This window comes from Drosophila nasuta, chromosome 3, assembly GCF_023558535.2.
Source record: "Drosophila nasuta strain 15112-1781.00 chromosome 3, ASM2355853v1, whole genome shotgun sequence".
Lineage (NCBI taxonomy): Eukaryota > Metazoa > Arthropoda > Insecta > Diptera > Drosophilidae > Drosophila > Drosophila nasuta.
The window spans coordinates 41041852-41069318 of record NC_083457.1 but is presented as its reverse complement, the minus strand read 5'-3'; the positions used below and the strand labels follow the sequence as shown (position 1 = coordinate 41069318).

Below are 27467 nucleotides of genomic sequence, written 5' to 3'. Positions count from 1 at the left end.
GAATCTTGTTTATGGCAACCACAATCACCTGGAGCCAAATGCTGGTGAATGCCAGGTGAGAGGTGGCCAAGTCAGGCGCCGTGTGGCTTCGTTGCTGTCATTGCCCAACATGAAGCCCAACCACAACCACAGTCAGACAGTGGAATTTCAAAACGGAAGCAGGAGAATCCTTAAGAGATGCTTGAACGTGAATCGAGTTATTCAAAATATTCAAATCTGTCTTCATTGCTACGGTCGTAAATTAACAATATTTAATTGATTCGGATTGTATACAAGCAAGACAACATTTAAAACATTTGTAAAAGTACAAACAAATCGAAATAAGTTAATTGATTTCAAAAACTGAATTATGTCTTTGAAATGTTTTCTTTTGCCCTGTTTCCATTTAGAATTGCAAATTATGTGTATCAAATTTTGTATATCTTAAAAGTGAATAATTGAAATGCAAATATTTCAGATATATCAGCTATATAAGTGAATAAACTTTTGTATGACAGCGTTTAAAGCTTATCTAATATATGCATAAAAATTGTCACTTAAAGAACAATTCAAATTATTTATTTGTCATAAATTCATTGCATTTTTATTGTAGTAACTAAATGTTAATTGTCACAGCATTATCATCATATATTTAATTTATAAATAAAATACAATAAAATACAATAAAAATACAAAAAACAAAACCCACACACACTTCAAGGCAATAATTAACTCCAAAACGGTCAAACAAGCAAATTGGTGTCAATTTGTAACTAATTGGAATTAATTAAAGAGTTTTGTGTAATGCAGAGAAAAGTGGCTTTGAATTCGTATCTTTAATTATTATTAATGGTCGCCGAACTCCTCTTTGTGATTAATATAAAAAACTAACTAAATAAAACAAAACACAATGCAAAACTCGTTGACAAAGCAGACGAAAATTAGCGCTGGTTAATGACTCCTGCAATTTGCAAAAAACAAACAAATAGTATCAGTTATGCGCAGACAGTTTTATTGTTACTATTGTTGTTGTTCTTGTTTAGCTGCTGCCGCTAGTGCGACTAATGATGTCGTTGATGTGTTGCAGTGGTGACGCCGTGGTCAGGGTCGCCAGTTGGCCAGTTGGCCGCTCTGTGATCAAGACTGGGGACCGACATTTAAATGATGGGCCCCCGAGAAGCCGGCGCGCTGCGCTAACTAATTGCCTAGTAAGTTGGCTAATTGCGTTTAGCTGTCGGCTACGAAAAGCCGTTCAAGAAAGTACCAATCATCGTTTTCAGTTAACTCACACTCGCACACTCACTGACTCGACCGTTATTTCTTTGACAGCGCAACAGAGTTTACCTTGCCGCTAGTGCTTTGCTCTATGCTCGCTGGTCGATGGGGTCTTTGGGTGTTCGAATACGAATACGACTACGAATAAGTGAGTATTTACCCTTTTGCCATGCGGCGTGTGCAATTAAAGCACAATTTAACGCCGTTGCCACTGCACGCAAGTTTGTTGCCTGAGTCTTTCGATTTTTTATGTAATCGAATTGTCCGTTCCGAGCAGCCAAGCAATCAAAAGGAGTTAACGAAAGATTATTCGATTTATTATTATTATTATTATTATTATGTATTTACAAATTTTGGGCAAGTCTTAAATTAAATTTTGTGTTTGTTGTTGTTTTTTTCTTATTTTTCCCAGTTTTATTTCGCATCTTTTTCTTTTGTTTAGTGTTTGTGCTCACTCAACTTGAGATGAGCATCGTTTGGGCTGAGTTGTTTTGAGCCTGCATTTTTTCAAGCAGCTTCTTCAGCTTGTTGTGCTTCTTCAGATAGGCGCTCTTCTCGTGTGCCAGCTTAGCTGTTGCTGTGGGCTTTGGCGTCGTCGTTGTTGTTGTTGATGTTGTCGTTGATGTTGCAGTTGCTGTTGTCGTTGAAGATGTTGCTAACGTTGTTGTCTCGGAGTTGGTTGCAGTTGGACTGCTGCTGCTGCTGCTGCTGCTGCTGGGCTCTGCTGTTGTTGTGGAGGAGCTGAGTGACTGTGGTGGCAACTCCTCTGGCGCTTGCCAATCCAACGGCTTCTCCTCCACCGGCAGCAGCTGCAACTGCAAAGAAATGATGCACGTGATTATGACATGGACATGGATATGAATGTGTTGTTGTTGTTGTTTTTTTTTTTTTGGTTGGTGAGGTGCATGAAAGCAAATGTTGCTGCTGTTGCAATGGCGAGTTGAGAGTTGAGAGTGGCGATTGGTGGCAAGTGGGGGCGACTTGTGGCAAGTGGTGGCGACTTGTGGGTGTGCGTGTCTGGCTGTGGCTGTATGTGTGTTGTGTATGTTTGTCTATGTAGGAGACGGCTCTTGTGCAAAATTCATTTATAAAAGTGTCAAAAGCGTTAAGTTGTTGTTGGTTGGGGTTTCGTTAGATGTTTGTTGTTTGTTGTAGTTATTTTTCATTTTGGCTTTAATCGGTTGTTGTACACGCAATTTACACAATAAAACGACAACGACTTCACTTATACTCTCTTCTTAAATATATATATATACGTATATATGTATGTACAATGCACATCAGTAGCGCAGATAACGCTTGCGATTATCATATTGTCTTACATAGTTCCATGGCGCATACTTGGCCTTCTCGTAGGCCTTGTATTTCTTGGTCTTTGCATTGTATTTGCCCTGTTGCTTGCTGGGCACAATCGCCGTATACTTGATGCCCACTCCAGGCACATATTGCGCCGCCAATCCAGGCACTGCGACAGTTCCCGCTACCGCATCAGCTGGCGAGCTGTACGGAGTCAAGAGTTCGCCATAGTTGCCGCGCTTGGGCGGCAGATTGTTGTAGTTGGGCGGGGCATAGGGTCCGGCGGGTATGATCCAAGTGCGTGGACGTGAAGGAGGCGGCAGCACATAACTAAAGTTGTAAACATAATGCATTACTTGGCTGCAAAGATATGCTAACTTAAATGCCACTTACACATATGGCTGCGGGTTGGGTATATCATCGCTTTGATCCTCCCAGACGGGCGCTGGCTCGCGGTATGGCAGGCGTGGCGGCGTGGGCGTGGTGCGCGGCGGCGGTGGCACAATCGGGCCAGTGTTCGTGCCCCAGTCGACGCGTATCGCGTGGCAGCTCGCACCAAGGCAGATGACTAGCAGCAGCAGGCAAATTGAGTGCTGCAACAGACAAGAAAATGAGAAACAAGTGAATGGTTAGAATGTTGATGTCGTTTTGTGGCCTGTCGTGTTGCGACATGCGCTTCGATTTGGTAACATGTTGCACAAATTTGTTTGCACCTGCCACACACACATAAAAATTTGCAAAGACTCGCTCTTGCCATTTAGCTTATCCGATTGCAACATTTAGCACAGTTGCATTTGTGCACTGCTTTAAACCAATTAAATGCGCTTTATTTAGATGACGACGCACTTGAACTCGATACGTTTTGAAAAGCCTCAAAATTCAATTTAATAATACATTAATTACACGACAACATTACAACAATGTCAAGTTTATACGCACACAACAAAAACGACAACGAACAACAAATTGTTGTTCACTTTATGGCATTGTTTCGCGCATTGTTTTGTCTCTGGTGTCGCTTACACTCGCTTGTTGTTGCTGTTATTAATGTGAAAATTTCCCAACACACTGACATAATTCAACATGTTAAAGACGCTGCTGCGTTAGAAATTGTTTGTTGAAAAATTGCTAGTCATTTTTTGTGTGGCGTTGATTTATTTATTATTATTTGCCTCATATAAATATTTATATTGAAAATATTTTCTTTGCTAATTGAATTAGTTTGTTTGATAATGGATTTAATGTTGATTAATTACGTTTGCATTCATGAAAGCCTTAAAAAAAGGTGCGATTTTTTATGGTCTCTTTTTTTATGAATTAATTTTTATTGTAGTACGTTTATAAAGACCGTTTGAAAGCTTAAACATTGTTGCCTTTATTACTCTTTATTATTTATTTATGCATTGTGCACATTGTCGCCGGGTTCCAAGACCGCAAGTGCTTTTTGCCGCTAATGATCAATTAGGAGCCGTTAAACATGCTAATGCGATTTAAAACGCCACAAAAACGCGCTTTAAACGCGCGAAAGGTGCTAAATGCGCTGTGAACAGCAGTGAAGAAATGAGGGAGACTGATTATCATTACACTTTGGTTGCAGACTCGCCAGACTTTAACAAAAAAAAATCACAGACAACCGGCATAATCGGTAAATCGGCAATCAACGCTATCCTTGGCCAAAATTTGTATGTTGCCAATTTGTCAATCGGTCGGCGCTTTTGACATTATGCACAAAAGATATCGATACCTGTGATTTATCGATGCCACCTGCATACAACAAATAATCGAATGTCTCTCTGTGTGTGTGTTGAGTGTGACTGTCTATGTGTCTGCTTATGTGGGTGACTGTCTGGCTGAGTTATTGCTGCTTGTGCTCCTCTTTATTATTTTCATGTTCGGCTCCATTTTCGAATGGCTTTTTGGCGGCAGATGAGAATTCGCTGAATGTTGCAAATTGAATGTGTCAACTTTAACAATTACGATAGACATGTAAGCAAATGAGTGAACGGTGCATGGCGTTTTTGACTCACTCTGAGATGGTGTTCACTTTTTAGCTGCAACACTATAAATAAAGTTGGCAAAGTTTGTGAATTTGTAATGTGCCAGCATTTGTCTTGATACCCTGCATGTAGTTTGATTGATGTGCGGGGTATAACAAACATAAGGGTACGTAATGAATTTGTATATTTCTTCAATATAAATTCCTCATCTGCCACTCTAAGTTGGCTTAGTTATCAGACATATTTATCAACTCTTAAATATGATGCCTTTTCAATTTTCTGCAGCAGTTCTTAAGTGAGTGAAAGGTTTATGCTAAGCATTCTTCTAAAGCGAAAGGCAGACGTTCTCTTATGGCCCCCAATTAACCAGACTACAATCCTTTTATTTGTTGTTGTCTGCTCTGTAAAAGGGTGTAAAATACCTGTGCAACTACGTGTATTTATAAATACATATGTAACAGTAAGAAAAATACATGTTCGGCTTTAATGGGCTCCATTAAAAACCACACACCGTCAATTCAAGACCAAGCCTTGTTGTGCGCAAAAAAAACAAATAAAAATAAACTGCAGGCAAATAACAGTAACTGTATGTCAATCTTAACGCAAGATCTTGATCACCAGCAGCGAGTCAATCCAGTTATGACTGTGCTTCTAGATGAACATATTAATTAAAGTTTACAACATTTACGAATTCTATAGATGACAGATAAAAATTAATTGCTGCATATATTTTGAAATGCTAGTTGTTTTGACTAAATTAAATATTCAGTTTAGTGACATACATTTTATTGGTTATAATAACTAAGTAATTTTTTTTAATTCATTCTTGTAATACTAGTTATTTTTACAAAATTTGTATTTTATTTTATTTATCAATGTAGTGTATGTAATTTACTTTGGAATTCAGTCAGGGTATTCGCACTTCACTAAAGTACTTTCTGCGAAGTACACTCATGGACTGATTGATTTTCTAAGTATTCCATTGACATTTCAGTTGCGATATTTATGCGCTTTTGATGGCTGAACAAGTCAATAAATATTCACAATTGCTGCAATGTCGACATTGTGCTGTGCATAATCAATGGCACTTTTTAACAAAGCGATCGATTAGCCGAAATTTGATTCCAAAGCGTTAAAAATAAAGTCGAATTTAATGATCAAGTTTATGACATGTTAGTCGATAACTGAACTCTAGGCCTAGTTTAATTACACTAGCGAGTGACAACATTAAATTACGAAATTTGACATTTAACCAAGTTCAAATTACGTGAAAACTGGTTCAATACACATTTAATGATAGTTATCACTGCGCTAATTAAATAACTTTAGTTGCATATCAAATTGAGGGGGATTATAAAAGGTGTTATTGCTGATTCAATTGTCGACTGCAATCAATTGTCAAAAGCCAACAGACATGCTGGGCTCTTAAGACACAATTTAATGGCGCAGTTTGTAGCTCTACAGCTACAGTTTGTCAAGCAGCATGACGGCTTAAAAAAAAGAAGAAAAAAAAATGGTATAATTTTGTAACAATGGACACTCAATTATGATCAGCGCTTGAGCTTGTCTGGGCTCTTGTCACTTCCGAGACAATAATGACAGTGACCATGAACTTGAAATTCACTTAACTTCAAAAATTTAACTACTTTTACACTTGAAAAAAACTGGTCTGTAAACCAAATCCGATTACAAACCGTTTCTAAACGCCTTTAGCGGATGTGAAGTCAAGGAGTTAAAAGTTAAAACCGAAGTTTTTTTTTACGTTGAGGATTGAATTGTTATATTGATAGTTCATATGCAAAATAGTTTATACTCAAATATTTGTTCCAGGACTAGTTTCTGAAATAATCGAGAGAATTAAATTGATATGTAATAAATATAAAAAGATGCGACGCAGTACTAATGATAGAAGAAGAAAGCGCGACTGGAATAATGTTGTTAAATGCAATTAAGAACAATTAAAAAGAAAAGGAATAAAGCGAAATACTGACTACAAAAGTAACTAACATTTACAGCATTTCGTAGAAGCAGTTTTATGGGTGAACTTATTTTTTATCATCTCTAATTAGTTGCTTTGTGTCTTTCGCTGAGTGTACGGAGTATTCATTCAATTGACAGCGCAACTTTTGGGTACTTGCAAAGTTTTCTTTGGCCAACTCTTTCACATAGTTTTTGCCAGTTTTTCATGTTAATTAAAAGTTGCGCGTGCGCACAATGGGCATATCATCTGGGCTGGGAACTGTGCGTTTGTCGGCTTAGCAAAAAAGGTTCCAAAATAACCTGACAGTTGAATGAACTTGGAGCACATTACAGAGGCAGCTGCTGCTGTTGCTGTTGTGTGGATCACATTAATTGGACGGCACTCCCTCTTTGATATCAGACTCTGCGCCTCCGCCTCCAAAGCCGCCTCCTTTGGCTTGTCTTGTCTTGTATTGGCGTAATGAGCAGGAAGGCGCTGCTCCGACGATTAAGGCGGACGGGGCGTGCCAAATTCTAACCACAACAGCGGTAATAACAATAACAACAACAACAACAGCAACAGACTAATTAAAAACAATCAATAAAAAAAGGCAGGCAACAAACGTAAACTACGAGTACGAGTTTGAGTTTGAGCTTGAGTTTTTGCGAGTACAGCGCACATTACATGGCATTATCATTATCTGTGATTAACGCAGTTTAGCACGAAAATAATCATTTATTATCAAATAACTTTGCTTGGCCATTTCGATTTCGCTTCTCAGTTGATTTTCGGCGCGCAAATTAAGTGCTTATTTTTTTTTGCTGGTTGCTGTTCATTTTTGCGAAATTTTGCAGACACAAAAAAAATAACCGTTTAAGTAGTACGACTAACTGTGGTAGTCGAATTGCACTTTTTGGGTCAAGCTTAGATTTAATTTAATGTGGCCAAGCGGGGGCGATTGTGGCCAAAACAGCAGCCAGGGCGCCAGCTGTCCGGCGGTGTGGTCCAATCTTTTATCTGGTCGAGTGCAATGCGCATTGTCTTTTATTACACAACATTATCAACAGAAAATAAAAATAAAAAATAATATTGTGCTGGAATATTCAGCGAATTTCTACCAATTGGCGCGTTCAAAGTGTAATACGATTATAATAAGTATGCCATAATCATTTTTTAAACGCCCTAATTGAAATAATAATTCACTTCTCAGCCATGAGGGCAATGCCGTTATCCAATTTTTCTATTTTTTTCGACTTTTCTGCGGGCCGCTGCTTCGAACTGCAATTTAATTATTGATATGGAGAAAATGAATACATTGTTGGGGAATTCGGTTTTTTTTTTCTTTGGTGTTTTTGGCTAAACGAGTTCAATAAATATCACATTTTGTGCTGCATTGTAATAAAGTTTTGCAAGCTCACAATGCGGGCGCCCAGTTGCATAATAGTAATAAATGAGATAAAGCGTATATGATAAATGAATAATGAATATTTGATAATTGCTTACGTTATGAAAATGATATACACACATACAAATATCTCCATATCAAATGTGGGTGATGAAAGTGAGCCAAAAAGGTGAAAAGATCATAGAGCAAAACAATAGCACAGCATGATTAGGAAAGTTTAATTGTAATTCGCGTGGAAGAAGAATAAACTCATTAATCAAATCACTTTCAATGTGGATCTGACTTTAAGCAATTAAATATTCAATGAACTGCCAAATTTGATTTTCGATTTCTTTCAGCTCTTTAAATGATAACTCTTTCGACGCTTATTGTTTGACTTGATTTATAGCCAAGAGAATATTTTGATTTGTAAAGCTTTAACACTTGCTTGGGGGCTACGCTAATTCTGTTGAGATGAAAATATAATACGATTAGCTATATAATCTAATCGGTTTAAGCTGTTTTTGATGACACAACTAATTAAAAAACAAAACAAGTAAGAAAGTGTGCTTGACATTTCCAATAAAAGGAAAATAGTACAGTATTAAATTATTAAAAACTGCACTTATTTTTTATATTATAATATAATTACTTCATAGGGTACAAAATGACTCCTTTCTGTTCCATACTTTGGCTGGAGCCACAATATTATAATAACCTTCTACTCTATAGTTAGTGCGTATAATAATGTTAAATTTTTAACATTTTATTATTTAAAGAAATGGCTATTGAAAAAGTACATTATTTAGGCATATTTCAAACAAGTTTCAAAAGCATATTAGTCAGCAAAGTGACTGTTTTTAAAGGGTTCGGTTTGAGGAAGCACTTTTTGTGTGACTAACTTGTTAATTTATCACTTTAGCCCTAAACAAAGGTTTATTAAAAGGAAAAGAGTTATAAGTGATTAACACAGTCATAAAGGTATGACTTTAATACAAACATTTGCCGCGTCATATTACTGTGGGAAAACAGGAAATGTCAGCTTGACTTAGTAAAGCAATACATACAATATATATCGTATATGATACGTATTCCGGTATGCAGATTGAAAATGAAAAGTACGCAGATTCTATATATTATTATATTAGAAGGGGTGTGCTGTGAATGCGTCAAAATCAAAAATATGAACCATAAATTGAGCGTTCTACATTGTAATCTCCATGGTACATGGTCATTAAATTTACATGTTAATCGCTTTTTTGCGCAAATGCTGAATCAAAGAAGAAACATCCGGCAGAAGCAGAAGCAAAGTCAGCTTATGGAACGCGTTCTTCAGTCACAGCTGACTCGCTAACTTGTCGACAGACTGCCTGGCTGGCTGACTGGCTGGCTGGCTAGTTGACTGCTAACCTTCAACGTCAGCGTCGACGTTTACTTTACACATCGAGAATCACACACAAAGCAAAGGGTTTAAGATGGCAGCAACAAAATGACTTCATCTGGCTTCAAGCAGCCGAAGCGTGTCAAGTAATTAGTTGCTTGCCAGCATTACAACGTCGTGGCAGAGGTAAATGCGACTGACTGACTGCCTGACTGCCTGATTTGCATATAAAGCACCGCATCGACTTTGTGGGGGTATAATGGCCTGGCCTAGCCTCTCTTCAATTAGAGTTGTTTGCTTAGTCGCTTCTTTAGTGTAGAAGTTCAAGGCTTGGCAAATTGTCGCTCATTGCAGGCATCCATCAATTAGCGCACTGAATCGCTCGACCTTGAACGCCACAACAAAAACCAAAACAAACAACAAAAATCAAAACCGAAAGAAACAAACAACAAACATGACACATCGCCCCCACAATGCTACCGTCAGCTAACAGACAACTGTGGCCAACGCTGCGCATGCGCGATCTAAGCTGGCGTTAAATTTTCGACATGGCTTTTTAACGCCAAACATTTCTGATAGCTATGTAGAAGCTGACAGTAGTAGTTGTTGTAGTAGTTGTCTGTTGTTAGCTTGGTAGTTGGTTTCATTTTTGGCGGCTGCGCTCATTTGTCACAGCTTAATATTGGCCAATTTGAACGCGCCAAGAAGACAAAAAAAATTCGAAAAAAGATCGAAAAACAAAACAAGTTTCATGTTTTAACAGCTGAAACATTTGTTTCGAATTATTTCTGATACCCGATACCCATAGGGTGGAAGGGTGTTATTACTTTGTGTAATAATATATCGACAGGATATAGCCATGTCCATCTGTATGAACACCTAGATCTCAGAGTCTATAAGAGATATATTTGTTTTTCTTGTGACAGTTTTTGTATTTTTGCACACACCCACTTCCGTTCCAAAAAAATCACAACAATTGAGTAAAGAGCGGACTTTTTAAGCTAAAGTCGTAATTTATGTACAGACAATAATAAGCATAGTCTTCATAATTCCTGAAAATTTGATTTTTAACAGTTAAAAATTGTAGAAGCTTAGTTACTTTTACTTACAATCTGGTATATTTTAGTACTCTATGCTATATTTTGAATGAAGCACTATATAAGATACCAAATATATCGTTTGGCATATTTTTAGTATTGTTGTGGTATATTGATTAGGTATATTTTAAAATTAATACCGCACTGTTTTGCTATTATTCACAATGAGTAACGGGTATGTCACAGTCGAGCAGCTTGCTCACTTGATTTTTTTTTTTTGGCATCGGGTCTCTCGCCTTTGGTCTTAGTCATTGATCGGTTTTTCGGATTTGGATTTGGTCTTGGCTACGGTTTCAATTGCGGTTCGTTACACTTCACTACTTGTTGTACTCGAATGTGTATCAGTAATGCAGAAACAGCATTGTTCCACACACAGCTTCCTCGTCAGCCAAGTCAAGTATTAGCCATAATTCAAGTCTCACTTGCACAGTTTAGTTTGCCGACACAACCTTGTGAGGCATTTTATACGTTTTTCGAATGTAGTATTCGGAACACAGAAATGTGATGAAGATGGCGATCGAGCTGACGATGGCGATGGCGGTTGTGATTGTCTGTTTGCGATGGTATCGATGTCGTGTATCGCATTCTCAAGAAGATGCTTGAGCTGTGATAGTTGATTGGCATCGGTTTATCTATAGTGGTACAATCCCATTCCATTTTTAGAATGTCAGTTGTAGTAGTTGTAGGAAATAATAGCCAACTCATCGTGGGCAAATTTCGTTAAACACCCCAAAGACCTTTATCCCAACAGCAGCGCAGAGCCATCCATCAATTTTTGCACACATTCCAGACACAAAATCAAATCGCCGCCGAATCAAAGAAAAAATAAAATGTGCTTATGCACTTTGATTAATTGCCAGCATGTTCCCAGGCTATTTATAAGCAACTCAACCATCCATACAAATGCGTATTTTGCTTAACAAAAGAATAATAAATACATTTATATTTATATACGACGAGACGAATGTATTTTGAGAGATTCAAAGTATTGATGCCCAAAAAGTGATTTGCAATGGCAAAAGTCAAACGCCAAATACGTGGGAGTCAATCAGCCAAATAAACGTACAAATAAGCGAAATTTAATACAAAAAAAAACAACTTTTTTAAATAAATAGACATCATGTTGATTTCAATTACGTTGCCCATTAATGCGCAAATGTTTTTTTGGGGTTAATGAAATTTGAAATTCATTCAGCCCAAAAGACAGCTCAATGCTGTTCTTTTTAGCTTAAGCTGAATCTCTTATAATCTCTGCTGAAGTTGTGAAGCTGGTTCTGAAGTTCCCAGGCATCTGTAAACTTGACCTCCGTGAGGATTTCACTTTAGAGCTTAACATGCAAGTGGCGTGTCAAAAATTAATTACTATAAAAATACATTAATTAGAATTCTTTCAACATAAATGGAAATATGTTGAACTGCAGCAGCAGCATCATCATCCGGTAGAAATAATATTCAATAAATTGCAACATTGCAGGTCCGTCTGTCTGTCTGTCTGTCTGATTGGTACGACGCGATATCAGCGAGGCTCATTGAATTTGTGGCATTTGGGGGCGTAACCATTTCGCAAAAACCTTCAAAAACATAATAACTTGCATTTTGAGTAGGGCACTGCGCTGCGTCTTTTTTTGTGTTTTTGTTTTCTTCATCTTGTTGTTGCTCTGAGGCTAACTGGGCGCTAATCATAAATCTGCAACGCAGCGACTACGACTATAGCAACTGCTAATCAGCGGTTACAAACCCAAAAGTTAATGCCTGTCAGGCACTTAACTGTTTGAACTTTTCGACGTCTGTCTGGAATTTTTTGTGTGTTGTGAAAATGGAAAATAAATAAATAAATCAAAGCGCTTTCAGCCTGCTCAAATGGACAATGAAATAGCCCACAGTGCAGTTTTTGTTGAGTTTAAAGTTTTTTGTCAGTGAGTAGCATATCGATGGCATATCTCGCTTCCATAACTGGCCAAGAGGTCAATGTGCTACCGTTAAAACTAAATTGCCAGCCCATTGAAAAACATTGCATTCGATTTGGTCAAGTAGTATTATTGATTCGAGGCGGGCTAACAACATATTTCTAAAACAAACAAACAAGCTAGAAAACAATATCAACAAACTCCCTCGGTAATTTGCATAATTTACGTTGCAAATTTTGCATAATACATTCATTTTAAATGCAGAACTGTTAACTGCCACTTTGCATAAACATTTATGCATGCATTTTCAATTTACAATTTTTGTGCTTTGTTTGTTGGTCAAAAAACAATTCAATCATCATAAATACGAAAACAAAAACAAGAAAACACATAAATATTTTCTAATTACATGCTCATATTGAGTTAACCAATAGGAGGCCTCGAAAAATGAATTAGCATCACAATGGATGATAGACTATGGAATTCGACTCGTTCCCATAACTTAATTGTCTGACAAATTGTATTGCATAGAAATATTTAATGGCATTTAGATATGAGTGTGAAGCGTTTCATAAATAAAAATTCAAGATTCATTTCAAAATCATCAGCAAATTACTTAATCTAATCGAGGAAGTTGTATTCGTACATAAATTGCATATAACAAGCATGTTTCATTATGCGGGCAAATCGCGCAAACAAATTGCCCAAAAAAATATATAAGCTAAACAGAAATTCAATTAACATCAAAAGCAGAAGAAAACGAAGATGAAACGTTAATTACTCAAATGATGTTGCACAAAATACTCGCTAAGATTTATTTCTGTTTTTTTTGTGTTTTTATTGACAATTAATGACGCTGATTTCACCAAGACTACAAACACGTTTCCGGTGTGTGTACGCGCAAGTAAAGAAAAGGTGTAAAACAAAAGACTTAAGACACGAACCAACGACAAAAGTCAATAATAAATCGACAGAAGCTTCTTCCATTGTTTAACGGTATATCACACACACACTCAGTAGACCAAAGAATATTGCAAACAATAAGCAACAACAGACAATACTTATTAGCAGCAGCAACAACAACAACAATTGTGGGTCATTGCCTTCAGTCAATTGTTGGCAGCAGCCACAGCAGCAACAACACGAATAAAATCGCAAATAAAAACTTGAAAAATGTTTGAATACCCTTGTAAAGCCAAAGCTAAGGCACAAAACATGATACACATAGCACTCAGTCATTGATTAGTCTGATGATGACGAGATATAATAATACTACTCATAACTTTTATAGCAATTTTCTGTATGCTGTGGCAATAATGCCTGCTCTCGACTTTTGTCTCATTTCGTGAGTTTGTCAGTTTGCCTTCTCATCAAGATTTATATGCACAGCGCTTCGTTCGCCGTTCAGTCGGCGGCATGTGTGACACTTTTTGTTTGTTTTCCGTTTTCTGTGGTTGCGCCTGCTAATTTAATCAGATCGTGTGGCTGAGCTTATTAAATATTTAAATATAAAGTGTGAGAAATGCTGTGAGCAAGCGCACACTCCAACCACTCGTAACTGAGTAGTAATTACACATTCACATGTGTTCAGACGTTTGCTCCCAGTCGCGAGTTCACCATAAATTATCAATTAAAAATATTTCAAATATATTTTTGTAGTTGAAGAAGAGAAATGATTTTGTTGGTTTAACTTACCATTTTTGTTTTTAGTTGTTGGTTTTTGTAATTGAAAACTTTGAATGAAATTAAAAACTTCTAAGCCGATTTTGCTGTAAATAGTTGAAATGCATTTGTATTGTTTGTTATTCAATATGTATTCAATTCATTCATTGTTATACGCATAATCGAGTAATCGAGTTGCCTTTTGAGGGTCGTTGTCGTTGTCGTTGCATTTGTCAGAGATTGAAGCACAGTTGCTGTCCTCTATTTTCGTTGTTTAATAATGTTTGTTATTAGTTGCACAGCTGCCGCTAGTTATGACAACGTTTTCATTGAGACTTTGACTCGTATTCGGACGTGGACTAAAACTAATGTGTAATTGTAGACGCGCTGCCATTGTTCGCCTGTTGAATGGACGATGACGATGACGATGGTCGCTCGATCAAATCAGATTTGATGCAATATCAAATGAACTGTCCGCACTCATTATGCAATCGAATCTGGACCCTACTGCCCCACAGTGAATGTGACTCCGATTGGGCGCCACGATTGTTTGCCTTGGTGACGCTGACAATTTTCACAGCAGTCTCAATTGCGCACACTCGTCTACTATAGATCTCGATCGAAGTGACACCTGATAATAAACCACGTTTTTTACGCTTACAAACTGACCTAGTCAAGTATTTTTGTATTTTTTGGCCAACAACCTGGCGTTGACATCGAGTTCGCCTGCGTAAATAACAATTTAAATGACAATTTTGTATTTTTTTTTTTGATTGTGTTGCGGTTACTTTTAATTTAAAAGTGCGAGTAATTTTAAATTGGTTTCAATTGAAGTTGTTGCCGTTTGCTTTGTTTTTGGTCTTTCAGTGTCGCAAAATGCAACCAAATGTGCGCACATGCCACGCATTTAAAGTGCCGGCGATTCCGACGAGTCTCTCTCGAAAAAATTTGGCATCGTAAATTTCCGCGCACAAAAACCAAAGAATGATGTCTGACCATGTCACGCTTATAGCTCGCAAAATCGAAAAAAAACGTGACAATGTAGACCAATATTTTAGCACAAGAGTTGTTAAGGTTCCTCGATATCGAATGAGACATATCCCTGAGTTAAATCTTTATGGCCCCAATAAAGTTTTGCGGAGACGTGCTTGAGGTGTAAATGCCTGCGTGACCTTATTCAAAATGGAAATGAAAATGGAATTGGAATTGGTTTACTTTATATTCTCGATTAACTAGTTTTGTTTAAGATGCGTTAATGTTTTAATTAATTCACAACTTGTTCAATCAAAGTGCCAAGTGCAACAAGTAACTAGAACTAGAATAAGTTTTAATTGATAGATTTGCATTTTACTAGCTCTCTCGATTGATGCTGTTGATTGACATTTCCAGTTCTATAAACGAATTCCTTTTACGATTTGCCATTACCCAATACTAGTTAGCATATTACAAACTAAGAAGAGACTTTATGTTCGAGTACCTACTGTAAGTGCTGGGCAATTATCCACAATGTTTTGAGCAAACGTTTCCGGCACATAAACAACATAAGTACGACTATGAGTCGAAGTTTGCTGAGGCCTTTAAAAACAAATCTCATTTCAAGGCGTTTCAACTTAGCACAAAACTTGATTTAAGTGTTTAATTTTTTTGCTTAAATATTTTAATTTAGTAACAATTATAGTGCTACATTTTTCCCTTCCCTTCCTCTTTTGGTTAGTGGGCGAACTTTGCATACATGTGATTTATGCGGCCTTAAAATGCGGCTCGACAAAATGTTTTGAGGCGGCGACTGCAAATATGATTACGAGTAATAGCTTTTTTGTGCGTGCAGCACAGTGAAAAATCGACAACGACGACAACGGCAGCGGCAACAGAAAACAGCAATGACAACGACAACAACGCCTCCTTTTCAGGCTCTAGCTTGCATTGATTTATTTATTTGCATAAATTTAACACGGCTTTGACAGCAGTTGAGTGTTTCTTTTCAATTTTTCTTCATTTTTTTTAGTTTTTAGTTTTTGGGCTGTGGTTCGAGTGGCCGCCTGGCTGTCTGCCTACGGGCAATGGCTGCATAACTGCACGCAAGTTCGTTGCCTAAGTCTTTTGTTTAGCTGCGGGCAAGGAATTTTTATGTCTTGCGACTTATTGTTTAAACGTTTTTTGGTTACATTTTTTCCATTTTACACTGCACTCAAATAGAACAACTGCACTGTCTGACTGTCTTGATGTGCATGCAACTTGAACTCTGTTAATTTTATGTTTTTTCAATTCAAATTTAATTACAAATTTGCAACAACAGTTGACACTGGGCACATACGTTTTTTGCTTTTTCGTATTATGTTTGCTGCTATTGATGCTTCGTTGTTGAGAGTGTTTGTTACCGAGGGCAGCGCTTAAAGCGTGACAAAACACATTGGAGACACGGGCCACACTGAAAGCAGCAAATGTGGTAGCATCAGCACTAAGTCTCAGGTCTCAGGTCTCCCGATTCGCCGACGCCGACGTTGACTCCGTTGTGTTGTGTGCATCAGCTGGTTTCACAGCACCGACCGAAGCACGAGCCGATGTTGCCGAACAGTTCGGCTGTATTATGTATTTTTCTTTTTTTCGTTTTTGGTTTTGTTTTGGTTTTTCATTGTTGCCAAAGCGAGTTTTTCGCCTCGTACGCTTGCGACTTGCAAAATGTTGCTAGGGCAGCTTCCGGCTGGACATGTTGCTAAGACGATGATTTTTTTTTTGTGCGCGATGTGCTTTTTGTCTCATTTGCATTTGCTTAATGAAAGGTGGGTAGAGTTGCATGCCGAGCATATAAAATTTATTTATTGTTTATTAATTAAGCCAATCCGAATACCGAATGCCGAATGTTGTAGTATTTTTAGCAGCGGCGACGGCAACAAATTACATCAGGAATTTCGTTAAACATACTGCACTGTAGTGTGTGTACGTTTATGTACTCGAATATGTTAATGATGGACAAATGAATTGATGAACCCGTTCGACAGGATACCCAAAAATTGCACCGGCCATTGCTCTCTCTCTCTTTTAAGCTCACGCACACACGTGAGACTCGGCTAATATCCCTGACCTCTTTTAGCCATAACAATTAGGCCTACTCGAACAACTACGTGAGCGACATTGAAAATGGGCTAAACGAAGACTCTGACTATCTGACTATCTGGCGATAAGTGAGACATCAACTTGTCGTTCATTTAATTGCTTGTTCGATTGTGTTATTGGCTTCTTACCATTCTCAGACCATTCAACATATTTTACATTAACAAATAAGTACAACGCAGTGATATCATCGCCAACAACCGGCAATGACTCAACAAAAACACACAAAAGTATTAATGCAAATCCAACCAAATTTATTTCATTAATGTGTTCACTTTTTGTTCAATAAATTTGTGTAAATTTCTGCTTAAGAATTTTAAAGCGCATTATCAAATTTATATTATGTTCAAATTCAATTTCCTACACTTCCGAAAAGGTTTGAAGATTGAATTGTTTCGCAGACACATTCACATGCCTCACGTATGTAGTTCAGGTTCAGGGCACTTAAAGTGTCGTAATTAAAATGTAAATATGTAATTATAAAGGCATATCAATCAATCGATTAGCATACACAAGTTTTTGCAATTATGTACTATTTGTTCCAATAGTAAATCAACAGAAATGTCTGCTCGAATCGCAATCGCTTGACAACTTGCTCTCCAGCGAATAAAGTACTGCATATATGATACTTAGAGTACTCTCGGTATCTCATTGGATAAAACAGGTCTTACAAAAAGATCTCAATCTCTTTATCGTTTTTATTTTTTTCATATATTTTGTTTATAGCATTTTGTTTGTTGCTGCTCGCCCGAGTATTTATGATTGATCTGATGATTTTGTGGGCTGCACTTGCAGCAGCAAGTGGCAGCTACTGCTTGCAGCAGTTGTTGTTTTTTTTCCTCCCATTTAGAGAGTGTGGGAGAATTTTTGAGGCGAAATAATCTGATGGTAATTTTTGTAAACTATTGAAAGTGACAGGTTAATTTATGAACAATTTTTTGTGCTGTTGCTGTTTGTAAAGATTGAGCAAGGCTGCAGACAATTCTTGAAATTGATATTTGCATGTAAAGCAAGTTAGCACACTTGTTTTGTTATCAATGAGGTTAATTAAAAAGTACATAAATTATAAATTGCTTTTTTTATTAGCTTTTGCAATATGCTGTCTTCCGATTTGGTTTAACTTTGTAACTGTCCTTTATCTCGCCGATTGCCATTGCGTTGTGCTCTATATAACACAATGCTTCAATATAAATATTCTCTCGTATAAGGTTTGATCATGTTTTATGCATGAAGTGTTGCTGCGCTACTTGAGCTACTCGTTGCATTGTTTTCCGCGGCCTGTCATAACTTATAAATCGAACGCCACCCAGTTGAGGCTGTCAACTGGCACGGCCTACAGCTAAGTTGAGTGGAGTGGAGCTGAGCTGAAAGCCATGTATGCAAATAATATTTGAGAATACACACGTAGCATATTCGTGTATTGATCTTGAACGCTTGACTGAATGCTACAGTTATCGGCATGGTGGATATGGATATAACATGACAGCTTTAGCCACAGAGAGAAAGAGAGAGAACCGCAAAACGTAAAGTGAATAGTCACAGAATCGCCAACAGCCAATAACCTGGCTCAATGCCTTTGAAACATTTTTTTTTTCCTTTTAATGAGCACACAATCATTTATCTTTATTAGTAATGGCAATTGCCGCTGAAGATAACGGACAGACGGCCAGACAGTCAGAAAGACGGACAGACGGAGGAGGCGGGTGGACAAATCGACAATGGGACAGTCGATTAGACAAGTGAATAGTTTACGAGGTATCGGAGCAGTGCTCATTTAAGTTATTAATTTATGTAACAAACACATTTGTGTGTTATTTATAAACACGATTTCTGCAATATATATATTATTGTATTTAGCTTGTTGCGCACAACAAATGCCATAAATAAAAGTAATCAGAGTCAACTAAATTATTCCTGACAATGACCAACCAGCAGAACTGATTTGAAAAGAAGAAATTATTGTTAAATTTGAATAGTATATGGAATGTATATAATAAACGAGAACTTTTGTTTTTGCAAGAGTCGGAGTAAGCAACCAATAATCCCCAGAGCGTTCTCTGTAGCGCCAAAACGGCAAAGCGACAGTCGACCGACAGCACATTGAGTGTATCGGATTTGATTGAACAGTTAATTAATGATCGCCGGATTAGTTTCGAACAGCAGCAGCAGCGGCAGCGGCAGCTATCGAAGCTCGTGCGACAAGTACCCACAGATTGCGATGCTGTACGCCCCGGGGGCAGCAAATTAATCAACGCATAAGAGGCCCAGAGACGTAGGTGTCTAGATCTTGATACATGTTTCTTAGATAGGGAAGTACAAACATATACAAATGTCGTAGAGTCATAGAAACTTGCAAAAGTCGCTGCACACGTATCGATGGAATCGAAAGGAGTTTGTCAACTTCGCTGAAAAATGACACAGAAATTATATCTTGAGGTTCAAGGTTCTCTCTCACAAAAAGGGATGTAAAATCTGGACTTTAGATTATCTCATCTCAACACATAATTGTATACTTATTTTTTAATGTATATTAGTGTAACAACGAAAAGGCAAAATACATTTTCAGCTATACAAAAAACGCACACATTTAACACGAAAAAAACAAATGGTAAAATAATAAAAATGGAAAAAAACCAATCTCTTACAGACTACGACAATGGCAATTTGTGAAAACGTCTCCTCAAGTACTTCGTTATCTTCTTCGATACATCTTCTAGTCCTGGTGCGTGGTGCTCTCTTCCATGTTGCAGAAGACATTTCGCATTTTATCTAGATCTGGTGGCGCCGTATCCGAATTACGTATCCACATGTTGTAGGCCTGTTTATCGGTGCGTGTCAGCGGCTTAAAGTTGCGAGGATTCTGCGCCTCCTCGTCCTGCAATTTGGAATTGTAGCGCGCATAGAGGAAGATACGATAGCGCCAATTGTCAAAGGTTTGCTTCCATTCCGTCACATGCTTGACGGCGCCCTGTGGCACAGCGTTCAACAGATTGGCCAGCTTTAGCCAGTAGGGATCGAGCACAGGATCGTTGCGTCTATGATCGTTGATGAACTGATGTTGTTGCAAAAAGTGCACATACAATTCCTTTTGGCGTTTTGACATGCGTTCCTTACGTTCTGTAAAATCATTGAGAAATTATTAATATAGCATACTTTTCAGCGTACTAATACATACGTCGAATGTTATTTGTGCCCGTTGCTGTGATTGCCATGTTGACGCCTTGTTGCTGTTGTTGTTGTTGGTGCTGCTGCTGTTGGTGTTGTTGCTGCTCCTGTTGCTGCAGCAGTGCCAAATGCTGTTGCTGTAAATGTTGATGCTGATGTTGCTGCTGCAGCAAGAACTCGTGCTGTATGCGATCCTGCAACAGCTGCTGTTGCTCCTCCTCGTGCTGATGATGATGCTGATGATGTGTGGACGGTGGCGGTGGTAACGACACCATCGCAACCTGCTGCAACTGTTGTTGTTGTTGATGTTGTTGCGAGTGCGGCGAATCCGGCAATTCATCTTGCGTATCATAATCCATTTTCGGTGAACACGGCTCGTAGGCAGGCATGCCCAACTCAGCAGAAGCTGCACCGCTGCTCGCCTTATCAATGCGATACTTCATGGTTTCCTGATCGTCATCGTCACAGTTGGGCAACACAATGTTCGACGTTGAGGGAGCGGCATCGATCACATTGTTCGTCTGGCACAAATTCGTAGGTTCCTCCGGCGCAGGCGATTCGTTAAGGAGTTTCTGGGCGCCACAACGACATTGCGGATGCAGCACATAACTCTCCAGGGCGGCATCGTATACTGCAAGCAACAAGAAAGCAATTAGACATGAGAAGAACAATAGCAAAATGGCACTTAAAGCTACGCCTGTGATGGAAACAGCTTGTTTTGTATTTATGTTTGCTTAAACATAATGTATTTAGCGCTTAGTATTAGTTAAAGTACACATTATCTTCAATTTCATCCTTATCGTGATCATTAGCATGATCAACATTATCGGCGTCGTCATCGTTTAACAGTTTTTTTTTTTTTGCACTGGTGTCCCGGGGCTTTTTGGCTCAATAGTCGTAGCTGTTGGTCGCCGTTGTGCTCTCGTCCAGCGGCACAAACATATCCATTTTCTCATAGTCCGGCGGTGCAATGTGCTTGTGACTGGTCCACATGGCATACGCCTTCTGATCGGTGGCTGTCAGCGGTTTAAAGTTCTTTGGGTCACTCGTCTCCGACATGCTCAGCTTGGAGTTGTAGCGTGTGTACATAAAAATGCGATAACGCCAGGCATCAAACGTCTGCTTCCAATCCTCCACATTCTTGACGGCGCCCTGCGGCACGCTGTTCAACATGTGTGCCAATTTGGCCCAGAGTGGCTCGGTGAGTCCATCGTGACGACGATGGTTCGACAACATGCAGGGATTATCCTCAAAGAATTTCACATACAGCTCCTTTTGATCCTTCGACATGCGTTCACCACGTTCTATAAAGTATTCGATAATTTAGAAGAGATTGAGATATTATTCAAGTTTAATACTCACTTCTAAAGCGACTCATCAGACCAGGCGTATAAGGAGGCTGCTGGGAAGTATTTGGTGCCGTCATTGAGGGCAGACTGTGCGCATAGTTGGTGAAGAACTGTTGGCTGGGCAGCACATGCTGCAACGCCTGTGCCTCCTGTTGCAAGGCTTGGGCGTGCTGCTGCTCCTGCTGTTGTCGCTGCTGCTGCTGGTGCTGTTGCTGCTGTTGATGTTCTCTGGCCTGAAAGCGTGCAGCACGCGCTGCACGTTCCACTTCGGATTCAGACTCAGCTTTGGGTATTATGTCCATGGGATCAATGGATTGTGTTAACGATTCAGGTGTGCGTTCCGAATAGCTGGAAACAATGCGCAGTTGTTGTTTTTGTGCTGTGTCTGCATGATCCGAATTGGAATTGTTGGCATGCTCCAGCGGTGAATCGACGGGTTCGTTGCATACGCCCAAAGCTGGTGAATTTGGTTGCGAGCCCGGTAATGTTGCGGATGCAGCTGCAGCTGCTCCGCTTGCTACGTACTCATGTGTATGACTTTCGTTGGAGCGTTGTGGCAGTGGCACCTGATGATGTTGATGGGGATGTGAATGTGGATGATGATGTTGCTGCTGCTGTTGTTGCTGTTGGTGTTGTTGCTGCTGCTGCTGCTTGAGGGCCGCCATCGAGCAGGAGGGCTCGTAGGAGAGCAGCTCCTTGGCATGACCATCGTCTAGGGCTGCAAGAGGAAGCATTTTCAATGCGAGTTTTATTACAAGGCAATTTGGCAGAGACTTACAAGCAAAGCACGTTTACGGTTGCCGCGTCTATATACACAGATCACTCTATATATATAATACGTATATGCTGGGATATATATCAGCACATACTATATAGAGCACACACACAACTATATGTGTCCACAAAAAATGGTTAATTGGGTTTGGGGGTTGGCTTAAACGCTAGTGTAGAACGCGGCTAAACTTATCATATGTACTTATACATAGATAGTACTTACCTTGGCTGATTTCTATAACGAAATTGGTGAGGTCGTGACGTTGGGCCAAATAATGCAGTAGTAGTTCATCGGGTATGTTGAAGCCAATCTTTTTGTTGCGAAACTCGAAATTGTATATGCCAAATGCAGCACGCACTACAAACACACAAAAATTCAATTAAATTCCAATGTCCAGTTCAGTATTTATGTATTTACTATGCACGTTTTTTTTTGCTTTTTTTTTGGGGTGTTGCTCCTCTCTATATCAACACACGCACACAAGCATATAGAGATACATATGTGTACATTCTAAAAGGCAATTAAGTTTAACGACCTGCCCAGGGCATGAGGCACAAGCAGCGTGCGCTGCTTTTGACCCCCGCAACAACACCTGCACCCCAGCACCCCTGCACCTGCAGCAGCTGCGCCTCTTCTGGCCCCCGCCAACCAAAAAAAGCTTACCAACATTCTTCAAGTCCCATATGTTTAAATTTCGATTCTCCTCGGGCACGCCAATCATGAGCAGCTTCTTAGTATCGCGAAATTGAAATGGAATTATAATTCCCGATCGCAGCACCATTTTCAATGCGCCACCACACAATTTTCACAGTTTTTCATAAATTTTCCACGTTTCTCTTTGGGGGCTATCTTCGTAATTGTTTTGGTCTCTGTCCCTTCCTTGCTATTTGCATGTTTTACTTGTTCGTAAACAGCAACAGTTATCGATAGCTGGTTATCGATGCATCGCTCGCGGCGATGCTGGGTACGCCATTTGAGTATAAATAAAATATCAGCTCGAATTATATAACTTTTAATTTTTTTAAAACATTGTTGATATTACATAAATAATTTGAAAAAAAATTAAGTAATGAGCGGAAGCGCAACAATAATAAATATAATTCAGTTACTTATCTGTTATTTATATAACACATGTTATTCATATTCTTGCATATAATAATATTAAAACATAAACACATCATAAATGTTGTAAAAGTGAATTTAATATCATTATAAAATAACAGTTTATTTAAAATGGTATCGGAAAGACAAATGGTATCGAATTAAACCAAGTACAAACATATACAGATGACTCATTGTTTCCAGCCCTGGTTAAACAGCTGTGAAAAAACAGACACAAAAAACAGACACATCGACGACGACGAATTTACGAATTAGTTAATTTTATAATTGTGCACACAATGCTCGAGAACTGCCAGAGGCATCACATGGTCCTGGGCCTTGGCGCCCTCACCCTCGTCACCATTTTAGTGCTGATTGTGGAATCCCGATACGCTGCGGAGGGCAGCGTGGCACGACGTCGTAACCAGCAGTTTGTGATTGAGAATAATTCGACGTGCTGGAAACACGAGCCCTACACCGTGGTCCAGGAGTGTCATCCGTGCTCAGACTTCGACATCGTCAGCCGCAGTTTGGGCGTATGCATACACACACACTACAAGGAGGTGTTGCGCTGTCAGAGTGGCGAAATTGTGACGAAGAGCTGTGATCGTGTGGCGTTAATCGAGCAGCGCAACTTCCTCAAGTTCGAGCTGTTTACCTTTGTGATGGGCGTAATCACATATTTGGCAAGCTATGCTCGAGATCGAGTGCTCTCCCGCCGCAATTATATGCGCATCGAACGCCAGTTGAATCGGGTGCAGTAACCCATGAAGATCAGGAGTAGGATCAGGAAAACAAGGATACTCAAATCTCTCCCAATTCACTGTGTACATATTTTGAACGTTTGTTTGTAAACGAATTGCATATAATTTATTTAGGCATTAAGTTAAGTACAATTAAATTCATATGACTAATACTAAATTGGAATGTGGGGAAAATATTGCGATAAATGTAGATTCGGAATTGCAGCACTGAGCTGAACCGCTGCTCGAGCGGTTCTGGTCAACAACACTACGCAACAAATAACTTGAATGCTTCAGCATTTAATTGCGCCAATCGGGTATCAGATCAGGCTCTGGTCCCTTGGCCTCAATTGGCGGCGGAGGCGGCGCTGCTGTGGGCAACGCTGGCGGTGATTGTTGCTGCTGCTCTAGGGTCTCGTCGCTCGCATTGCTGCACGCCTTCAGCGAATTATCGGTCATGGGCAGCGGCTTGGCAACGCCAATGCGGACCACTCCCTTTGGTGCACCTTTCAATGCCTGCACTGCCTGATCCAACGAAGCATTTTCCAGATTAATTGAGTTGACAAACAGCAGACGATCGCCTGGTATCAATCGGCCATCCAGCTGGGCAACGCCACCGGGCACTAGCGAGCGTATTACAATCAATGTATCATTCGAGTCCAAGGGATCCTGATAGTCCAAAATAGAGAAGCCCAAACCGCGATCACCCTTCAGCAGCTCAATGATTTGTGGCTGCGATGACCACATCGCCAGTCCGGTGAGTGGCTCCAACGAACGAGATTTGAGCTTGTTAAACGATGCTGCTGCCACAGCCACATTATCAGCATCAGCAACCGATCCCGCTGTAGCCAAACTGCCATCAGATTTCGCCTTGACCAGACGATCGGTGGCCGGCAGCAGATTCTCAAAGTTATTGCTCAGCTTCTTGAGAGTGTCGTCGGAGAAGGGCAACAGTGTGGTGGCTTTGCTACGTCCACAAACCATGCGCACATCCAGTGGCAGCTCCTTCAGTATGGCCACCACTTCCAAATGATTCATACCCAGCAAACGTTCGCCGTTCACCTCCAAGAGTTCGTCACCTGAGCGCAAGACGCCATTGACGCCCACCGGACCATCGGGCAGTATAGAGCGTATATAATGATGAGGACGCACCTCGCGGCCACCTTCGACATCGACGGTGCCCTCCAGCGAAATGCCCAATCCACCGACAGCAAACTTTTTAATCTGCGCCACGATCACCTCCATGTCGGCGCCCACAATCTTTTGCCACTTGCGCACAATGTCGGCCTCCATCTCCTCGCTAAGATCTGGATCCGTGTAGTACTTGTGACGCGTGATTAAGCTCGCATTCTTGGCATGCACAGCGGTCTACAGAGACATAAAAAGTTAAGCAATGAACAAAATGAAGAAGAGAAACACACACCTCCTGTTTGTCCGCCAGCTGCACAACTTCCGTGGGCACAATCTTGGTGGTGCCTTCGATCGAATCCCGCACAGCAACCAGCTGCTTGCCAGCGCCAAAGCTGCTTAGCGTCGTCGTAGTGGCCAAAGAGCTGGAAGGCGGCGTGGTCATCATAAATGCCTCTGGCGCTGGCAGCGTTTCATCCTCCAGTTCGACGGCAGAGCTCGAGGTGACTACAGGAGTGGGCAAGGGAGCTCGGCAAGGCGTGCCAGGTGCACTGCTAGTGGGCAACTTCTCGTTGGCATTCGCTGCAATGGCCTGTTGCAGTTGCTCGTATTTGGGTCCACGCAAATATCGTTCGAGTCGCAGATTCACCACTTGACCGGACTTCTTGAGCAGCTCAACTGCCTGGTGATTAGAATAGCCCTGCAACGATTGACCATCCACCTCGATGATGCGATCGTTGACGCGTATCCGTCCACTCAAGTCTGCAGCTGATCCCGGCGAGACGCTCTTCACAAAGATGCCCGATAACTCCTCCTTTTCGCAAACATAGCCGGCAATGGTGATACCCAAGCCATTGGCATCTTTTTTCAACTCCACTTGCAACTTCTCCGTCTCAGGCAATGCCAGCAACTCTTCCAAATCAATGCTAGGATCGATGAGCATCGATGTCTCGCCACGATACACAAAACGCTCATCTTCCGTGGTTGTTTGTGGCGTGGATGCCGTTGAACTCTCACCAAAGATCTCTGGGTAGCCAGTCGAGATGAGATAACGTTCCAGCTCTGCAGGATCAACAAGGACACGCGTAGGTACCACAGCACTGCCCGGTTCCAAGGCATATTGTGGCGTCGGCAGTGACTGCTCAATCGGACGCACCACCACGAGACGGACATGCGTGCCCGACTGGCGCAGCACAGCGGCCACTTGCTCCGAAACCATTTCGTGCAAATTCACATCGCCAATCTGGAGTATGTGATCTCCAGACCTTAACCGGCCATCACGATCCGCCACGCCGCCTGGCAAAATTGTCTTGACAATCACGCCCGAGTTGCGGGCTCCAATAATGCCAAATCCAAGTCCAGTGCCATCGTTGACCAGTTCAATTGCTTGGATTTGCGCGTAATCCGTGGCATACAAATCCGCATTGGCTGCTGTCTTGGAATTTTGGCTCTGGGGTCGGGCTTCCAATTCTCCAGCAGTCGAAGTGGACTTATCTGGACTGGCAGGCGCCGAGGAATCATACATCACCTCGCCACCATTTAGGCTAAGCACCAGATTCCCGGAGACATCGATGTCAAAGTCATTGGGCAACATGGAAGGATGTTGACCTAATTGGATGCCAAGTTCAAAGAGCGATTCCTGCACATGGGCGATGGTGCGAAATACGGGATCTGTGAGAATACCCAAGATGGTGTTGAGACTCTCCGTCGTCTGCATTTGCAGTTTAGCATCGTCAGAGTCATCGATGCCCTTTTTGACAGCTTCGATTTGCTGCAAAGCACTTGAGATATCGGCGCTCAAATGCATTTTTTATGTTTTATGTTTTGTTGTGGGTGCGGTCAACTTGCCCCAGCTTCTGCTTCCTCTTCCACTTTGCAGTCGAGCGTAATTCCGTTGAGGGCGGGGGGCGTGTCGTGTTGTCAGGTGTCTGTAATTGAATTATGCAGCCTCAATAGTTTCAAGTCTTATTTTACTTATCTCTGCTTGCTCACCAGCTGGAACTGCAATTGGTGACTTCCTTGTTTAATCAGCTGCCTCGTTTTCGTATTTCGTTATTGCTTTTATTTTTCTGTTTCGTTGTTTTTTCGTTTTTTTCTTTTTGTTAATTATGCTCTGTGATTTGTAGCTGCCTATTAGCGATGACAATACATCGATTT

At 40.3% G+C, this 27467-nt stretch overlaps 4 protein-coding genes across 5 annotated transcripts; 1 reads left to right on the top strand and 3 right to left on the bottom strand.

Moving 5' to 3' along the window:
* Positions 1-1575: 1575 nt before the first annotated feature.
* LOC132792557 (uncharacterized) lies at positions 1576-16396 on the bottom strand. Its single transcript, XM_060801981.1, has 5 exons — positions 16253-16396; positions 13972-14045; positions 2944-3143; positions 2577-2880; positions 1576-2069 (listed from the first exon to the last, which is right to left on the bottom strand). The coding sequence occupies exons 2-5, from the start codon at positions 13972-13974 to the stop codon at positions 1710-1712; spliced, it is 867 nt and encodes a 288-aa protein (XP_060657964.1). The 5' UTR covers positions 13975-14045; positions 16253-16396; the 3' UTR covers positions 1576-1709.
* Positions 16397-19575: 3179 nt separating this feature from the next.
* Positions 19576-23243, bottom strand: LOC132791337 (GATA zinc finger domain-containing protein 10). Of its 2 annotated transcripts, none has more exons than XM_060800209.1 (4): positions 23002-23243; positions 22561-22695; positions 20225-20845; positions 19576-20166 (listed from the first exon to the last, which is right to left on the bottom strand). In XM_060800209.1, exons 1-4 carry the CDS (start codon positions 23117-23119, stop codon positions 19763-19765), a joined length of 1278 nt encoding a protein of 425 aa, XP_060656192.1. In that variant the 5' UTR covers positions 23120-23243; the 3' UTR covers positions 19576-19762. The 2 variants fall into 2 exon arrangements, with proteins under 2 accessions (XP_060656192.1, XP_060656190.1); XM_060800207.1 differs by lacking the exons at positions 19576-20166; positions 20225-20845 and adding exons at positions 20917-21518; positions 21577-22281 and having other exon boundaries at positions 23002-23241.
* Positions 23244-23643: 400 nt separating this feature from the next.
* On the top strand, positions 23644-24203 carry LOC132788654 (protein JTB). Its single transcript, XM_060796163.1, has one exon. It carries the CDS (start codon positions 23739-23741, stop codon positions 24201-24203), a length of 465 nt encoding a protein of 154 aa, XP_060652146.1. The 5' UTR covers positions 23644-23738.
* A 99-nt stretch (positions 24204-24302) lies between these two features.
* Positions 24303-27457, bottom strand: LOC132788650 (patj homolog). The gene is made up of 3 exons (XM_060796157.1): positions 27303-27457; positions 25606-27238; positions 24303-25550 (listed from the first exon to the last, which is right to left on the bottom strand). The coding sequence occupies exons 2-3, from the start codon at positions 27115-27117 to the stop codon at positions 24483-24485; spliced, it is 2580 nt and encodes an 859-aa protein (XP_060652140.1). The 5' UTR covers positions 27118-27238; positions 27303-27457; the 3' UTR covers positions 24303-24482.
* Between the last annotated feature and the right edge of the window lie 10 nt (positions 27458-27467).

Excerpts from the sequence above, each read along its gene's own strand:
- LOC132791337 (XM_060800207.1), bottom strand. The coding sequence starts at position 23,119 with ATGGTGCTGCGATCGGGAATTATAATTCCATTTCAATTTCGCGATACT. Across the intron at positions 22,696-23,001 it reads ATGGGACTTGAAGAATGTTG|TGCGTGCTGCATTTGGCATA; the intron begins GTAAGCTTTTTT and ends GTGTGTTTGTAG. Across the intron at positions 22,282-22,560 it reads CGTTATAGAAATCAGCCAAG|CCCTAGACGATGGTCATGCC; the intron begins GTAAGTACTATC and ends TTCCTCTTGCAG.
- LOC132788650 (XM_060796157.1), bottom strand. The coding sequence starts at position 27,117 with ATGCATTTGAGCGCCGATATCTCAAGTGCTTTGCAGCAAATCGAAGCT. Across the intron at positions 25,551-25,605 it reads AGCTGGCGGACAAACAGGAG|ACCGCTGTGCATGCCAAGAA; the intron begins GTGTGTGTTTCT and ends ATGTCTCTGTAG.
- LOC132788654 (XM_060796163.1), top strand. The coding sequence starts at position 23,739 with ATGCTCGAGAACTGCCAGAGGCATCACATGGTCCTGGGCCTTGGCGCC.
- LOC132792557 (XM_060801981.1), bottom strand. Across the intron at positions 2,881-2,943 it reads CCCAACCCGCAGCCATATGT|TTATGTGCTGCCGCCTCCTT; the intron begins GTAAGTGGCATT and ends TTACAACTTTAG. Across the intron at positions 2,070-2,576 it reads AGTATGCGCCATGGAACTAT|TTGCAGCTGCTGCCGGTGGA; the intron begins GTAAGACAATAT and ends ATTTCTTTGCAG.